The following is a 6,212-nucleotide window of genomic DNA, read 5'->3' as shown; positions in this document are numbered from 1 at the left end:
AAAAAAAAAAAAAATCTTTCTGAGGTTGGAGAGGAGGCTCAGTGGTTAAAGGCACTAGCTGCTCTTTCAGAGAGCAAGAGTATGGCTCCCAGCACCATTTATTTCAGGTGGCTCACAAACACCTAGAATTCCAACCTCAGGAAATCAGATGACCTCTTCCAGACTCCAGGGGTACCTACCCATCCAAATTTCATAAATACACAGATATAAACACATACATATAAATAACATTTTAGAAAAAAAAAGCAAGAAAGAAAAGATCTTTCTGGAATCCATTAAGCCATTTTCTCCTCAGTTACAACTCATGAGAAAACTGTTGAATCATCACAATCTGTAACCTACTTGGCCAGAACTAGGTTCCTGAACCAAAATGTTGAGGAACTGCTTGCTGCCTCCTGCTCCTGACACTTGAGAAGCAGATACTACCTCAGTTGCAATGCCTTCTCCACTAAGATGGGAGTATATTCAATACTTTTAATCAGATATAACTGCCAGCCAAAATAAACCTCCTGTTCCTTAAAGGACGACAAGGAAAAGCACAGCACATTGGTGCAAGCTTTTAATCCCAGCACTGGGGAGGCAGAGGCAGGAAGGTCTATAGAGTTAGTTCCAGAACAAGAGAGCTACTCAGAAAAACCCTGTCTCAAAAAAATAATTTCTCAGCCGGGCGTGGTGGCGCACGCCTTTAATCTCAGCACTGGGGAGGCAGAGGCAGGTGGATTTCTGAGTTCGAGGCCAGCCTGGTCTACAAAGTGAGTGCCAGGACAGCCAAGGCTACACAGAGAAACCCGGTCTCGAAAAACCAAAAACAAACAAAAAAAAATAATAATAATTTCTCGTATGGTGCTGAACATGGATCCACAGTCTAGACTTGTGCTAAATAAGCATTTTACCGCTTAGCATCAATCCTAGTCTTGGTTCCACAATCTAGTTATCTTAGATTTTATTTTTATTTTATGTGTATTACCTAAATATATGACTGTGTGCCACATTCATACAATGACAAGAGGGAGGAGTTGGATCTCCTTGGACTGGAGTCACAGTTATCAGACACCACATGGGTGCTGGGAATTCAATCTAGGTCCTTTAGGAGAGCAGCCACTTTCACTGCTAAACCATCCATCTCTCCAGTCTCTGTTTTACAATCTTTGTTTATTTTGAGACAGGGTATCCCTACTTAGTCCTGACTGTCCAAGAACTATTACGTAGATCAGGCTGGCCATGAGGTCACAGAGACCCACCTGTCTCTGCTTCATGAGTGCTAGGATTAAAGGCATGAACCATCACATCATCAGGATCCATTTTTACTTTCTTAAAAGGGTGTTTCTGAAAACCAATTGCAAACCAAGGAGTCAGAGATCTAACAACGAAGTGTACAGAAGATTCACAAGGCCATGTTCAATCCCTATCACTGCTGGATGAAGGGAAAACCAAAAAGAACACGAAATCTATGACTGAGAATCCACATGGATCACTAAGGCCTAAAATATTTAATACCCGACCCTATGCAGAAAGCACACAAGCTTTACTTTGTGGTACCAAGACACTAGCAAGCAGAGACCACTGGATCACTCAGAAGTGCTCCTTTCTCATCAGAACACATTTCTATTGATTAAGTTCCAAATGTCTTAACTATAAAACATTTTACACTTGCTTGGGTGTTTAGCCTTAAGTAAACATCTCAGAAAGTTCCATTTCCCCCTTTAGATTCAATAGTTCTAGGGAAGTATAGTTGGTGATAAATGCAAAGAATGGATGTCTTACCTGGGGTGTTTGCTATAGCCAAAGGCAGGCCTGGAAGCTGGTGCACCTGGATCCCTGAAGTACCCAATGCACTGAGGTTAATGGTCTGGAGGCCTGGCATGGAGGAGAGTTGAGCAGCATTCACAGTGACTGTGCCAGCAGGAATGGAGGCAGCTGAGGCAATGGGTGTTAGGGTGGTATTACTGCTGCTAGTCTGCCCCAAGGAAACACCCTGCATAGGGGCCAAGGTGATTGTCTGGGCTTGTGGATTCTGAACTTGAAGATTCTGCAGCTGAAGGGTCTGCCAACTGACCTGTCCATTGGGCCCCACGGTTGGTGTCCGAATGATGATGGGACCAGAGTTCTGAACAGCCTGAAGCTGGAGGTTCTGAAGGGTTTCCTGGGAAATAGCTTGAGTTGTGAAGGTCTGTCCGGACAATGGTGCTGCTTGAAGGGCCTGAAGAGCTTGTCCTCCTTGAACTAGCTGAGGCTGAATAAGGATTTGTTGTTGCTGTGTCTGCTGACTTTGCTCTCCCTCTTTCTGCTGACTTCCTTGCAGCGAGCCTCCTGATGTCTGGTTCTGCTGGATGTTCAGAGAATCAGACCCTTGTAGCCCACCAACCCTCTGGGGCGTCTGGCCTTGAGAACTAGTCCCTGATGAGCCACTGCTGGTAAAGTTCATAATTCCCATGTTGCTGGTGGTAGTAGTTGTTGAATAACTATTGGCATTGGTAAAAAAGGAGCTGGAACTAGCTTGTGATGACACCAAGCTGGCAGAACTGATGGCAGTCCCTGAGGTGACAGGCTGTGAGCTGCTCTCCTGGGATCCAGAGCTGCTGATCGTGCCTGCCTGAGAGCTGGGAGTCAGGGTAGCTGCAGAAACGCTGTTGACAGGTAGCAAGGTGATGTTCCCATTTAGGGCCACTGGTACATTGGTCACATACTGAGTCTGTCCTGAGAGCACATTATTAGCAAGGCCTTGAAGGGGGACAGCCTGCTGGAGTAGATTTGGCATAGCAGCAATAATGTTGCCCCCGCTTCCTCTATTTGGGATGATCTGTTGGTTTGCACCTGGTATGATCTGTATTTGACCAGAACCATCCTGCTGCACTTGGGCCCCAGTGGCAGCAAACTGCAACTGCTGCCCATCAACAGTCTGGAACTGTGGGATTACTTGATACTGAATATTAGGCATTACTCCAGGGAGACCTGTCAGAACTTGCTGGTTCTGTAAGTTGGGGGTAGCAGCCACAACATACTGCCCACCAGAGACTGTGCGGTTCTTGGAAGACTCGCTGCCATTGGTACTGTTGCCACTCTGTTCCTTTGAGGTAGGGGTAGCCCCAGAGGAGGAAGAGATGATCTGCCAGCCATTGGCACCCTGTGAAAGTTGTGCGGCTGTGAGGTCAAGTTCACCTGTGCCCCCTGACTGACTCGGACCCTGGGAGTTGTTGCTGTTCTCATTGGGTGACTCAATTCTGCTGCAGGTTGCTGCCAGCAGAGCCAAAGGAGATGGCTGGGATTCCTGGCCAGAAGAGAGGAAAGGAGTTAGTGGCACCCAATAGCTGGCCTAGGGGGCAGTATTCAACAGACAAAACAGCAACAATGCAGGTATATAAAGAGCAAAAACCAGAAACAAAATGCTCACTTTCTGCATACTGTTCCAACTTTCGTATCTGGGGACCCTCTAGATCACCTATCTTTCTAAGTGTACTTCCCTACTGTATTTTTCTTCCCAGAGTTTTTGGTTAAGGAAGTTTCTAAGAATATTTATACCCTTTCAACACATTCCCCATCCTTGATCACTCACCTGCCCTCCTCCGCCACCACTGCTGCTGCTACTGCCTGTGCTGCTGCTTCGAGTCTGAGAAAAGGCGGCACCGCCACCATTGCCGCTACCCGCATTATTGCCACCAACATCTTTTTCAATCTTCACCACAGCTGTCACTTCATCCATGGAGTGATCTTGGTCTAAAAATAATTACAAAACAAATAAATTAAGTGTGTGTGTGGGGGGGGGGGGGTTAAAAACAACATAAGATTTAAAATTAAGGCTTTGACCATCAGCAATGACTGACAGATTAGTTTTGAAAAAGGTCTTAGCCAGACAGGTCTAGATATGGTGGTAAGCCTAAAATCCCAGAATTTGGAAGTGGAGGCAAAAGTTCAAAGAAATCCTCAGCTACATAGTAAATTGGGATGCCAAAGCCGTAGACACATAGCTTAATGGTGCCCAAGACAGGCCACTATTTTCCTATGCACAAATTAACCCCAGAAATGACTCAAAAATTGCTTTGGAAGCTAGGCATGGTGACTCACACCTATAATCCCAAGTCTTGGAAGGATGAGCCAGGTGGTTCACCAGTTCTAGGTCTTCCAGGCCTACAGAGTAAGAACTGATCTCAATACAAATAGCCCTTTTGAGAAAGGGAATTTGGAATTTCAGTGTCTCAGAAATAAAGAGTTGCTCCTTAGGGTTGGTAGCACTCTTAATCCCAGCACTCAAGAGGAAGAGGCACCTAGACAGCTAAAAGTCTGAGGTCTGCAATAGTAACTTCGAGTTACTACGAATACCACATAGAACCTATCTCAAAAAAGAAAAAAGAAAAAAAAAAATGCATCCTGGAAGGAAAAGGAGACCCAACATGTGGGTGGATGGAAAGTGTGCTAAAATTAGGACTATAAGAGATGAAGAAAGATCAAGTGTAAACAATAACAGGAAGGGACTGAGAAAGAGTAAATCCTAAGAGGAGGTGAGGAAACATCTTGAGAGGACAGGTAGGGGTCTAAGGATTAGAACCCAGGTTTGGGGCTGAGGAGGCGGTCCATAGAAGGAGGGGGCGGTTTCGGGGATAGAGGCGTGGCAAGGGCGGGTCGGATGGGGGAAGGGAAATTTACGGGGGTGCGGGGGAGGGCCCGGGGCAGGCTGCGACCGGAGGGCGGGCGGACCGGGGAGGCGGTTGGCCCAGGCGGGGCCTGCACTGGTCGGGCCGCCCCCGCGGCGCCAGCCCCCGACGGGAGGAGCCTCAGGCGGCCGGCTGGGTAGTGGGGGGTAAGGCCCGTCCCTCGTGGCCGGGGCGGGCAGGGGGCGGGCGAGGCCACGCTGCCCCCTCCCCCGGGGCGGGTAGCCCATCCCCCTCCTCCTCCGAGGCCCCGCCACTGCCCCTTCTCCCTCCCTTCCCTCCGCCCCGGGCGGGACCAAGGCCGCCGCCGCCGCCTCCCGCCCGCCCCCCCTCACAGCGGGGACCGCCCGGTCGGTCCTCGCGCGCGCCCCCTCACTCCCCTCCCACCCCTAGGCTCGGAGTGGACTCATCCTTACCGCTCATGGTGGCAGCTGAGGGGCGAGCTCAAGGGGGTCCTGTCCGGGGGGGTTGGGGGGGGCCGGGAAAAACGCGGACGCTGACGAGGCAAGCGAACCCGGACCGGACAGGGAGGGGGGGGTAAGGAGGAGGGAGCAGCGCACCACAAGCCCGGCCTAATCCCCGCCCCTTATCTACTGCCCCGCCCAATGAGGGAGGGTGAAAGGAGGGCCTTGCAGAGGAAAGGCAGGCTGCCTACCCAATGGTAGGACTCGCTCTCTCGCTGAGGCGTGTAAGAGCAAGTTGCGTACTTGGTTTCCGCCCAGAAAGGCCGCCTTCTCAGTTTTAGCAACCAATTAGAAACTCAGGAAGTGGTGGTGGGCGGGATGAGATGACGATGGACTTGCAGAGAAACCAGTCAACCTCCAGGCGGGCTCTGTGAGCGGTAGGGATAGGAAGAGCTTAAGTAAGAAAGACAGGACAACGACCAACCAGAATCCTGGGCATGCCTGGGCAAAGTCCGTGTAGGGGGAAGAGTAAAAAATAGGCCGGAATGGGATAGGAGCAAGCTTCCTAAACCAATCAGAATTCAGGCGGGCAGTTAAGAAAGTTCTGACTGGACGATAACTGAAAAGAGCCGGAACAGGACGCGTATTGACGCGAACGAGCAGCCAATTAAGCGCCGAGGAGAAGGTGAAGGCTGGAACTTGGAATGGGGAGAGGAGATCAGGCTTCCTCCTCCGATACTCAGGCCAATGAGGCAGCGAAGGCAGCATGGCACCGCCTCTAGCTTTGGCCAATGGTCGTTACAGGGCCGCCCATCCTGAGGAGGGAACCGGGCTGTGCCAAGAGGAGTTGGTCGCCATGTTGGCCCTCCTCGGGAGGCTTCCTTCCCTCCTTAGGGTATGCGCTTGATCGGAGCCCTCCAGCTCCACAAGTGTCAGAGTCGAGACGCGCGAGGGCGAGAGTGTCGCATCGCCCGGGAATGTTCGGGTTGTCCCTTTCTCGCTCCTACACAGCACCCCTCGAATGTCACCCCTACCGGGATGGGCGGGCGGCTCCCCCTGGCCGTGGGTGGAAGCCCTGCGGCAGCGGGCGGGACGACAGCTTGGTGACGGCACACGAAAACCCAAGTCGACTGAGCCGACCAATATGGAAGTCTTTCGGGAA

The 6,212-nt window shown here is 50.7% G+C and overlaps 1 protein-coding gene across 1 annotated transcript in view; it reads right to left on the bottom strand.

Annotated features, from left to right (window-relative positions):
- The window catches only part of Sp1 (Sp1 transcription factor), a 29,254-nt gene extending 24,037 nt beyond the window's left edge, over positions 1–5,217 (bottom strand). Inside the window, exons 1-3 of the mRNA XM_029469529.1 lie at positions 5,063–5,217; positions 3,554–3,714; positions 1,765–3,268 (exon numbers count right to left, since the gene is read on the bottom strand). Coding sequence (XP_029325389.1) covers positions 1,765–3,268; positions 3,554–3,714; positions 5,063–5,069 — 1,672 coding nt within the window. The 5' untranslated portion in view covers positions 5,070–5,217. The remainder of the gene's footprint in view (positions 1–1,764; positions 3,269–3,553; positions 3,715–5,062) is intronic.
- Positions 5,218–6,212: the final 995 nt, after the last annotated feature.

The sequence above is a fragment of the Mus caroli genome, chromosome 15, assembly GCF_900094665.2.
Source record: "Mus caroli chromosome 15, CAROLI_EIJ_v1.1, whole genome shotgun sequence".
NCBI classification, from domain to species: domain Eukaryota; kingdom Metazoa; phylum Chordata; class Mammalia; order Rodentia; family Muridae; genus Mus; species Mus caroli.
This window is presented reverse-complemented; position numbering and strand designations above follow the sequence as displayed.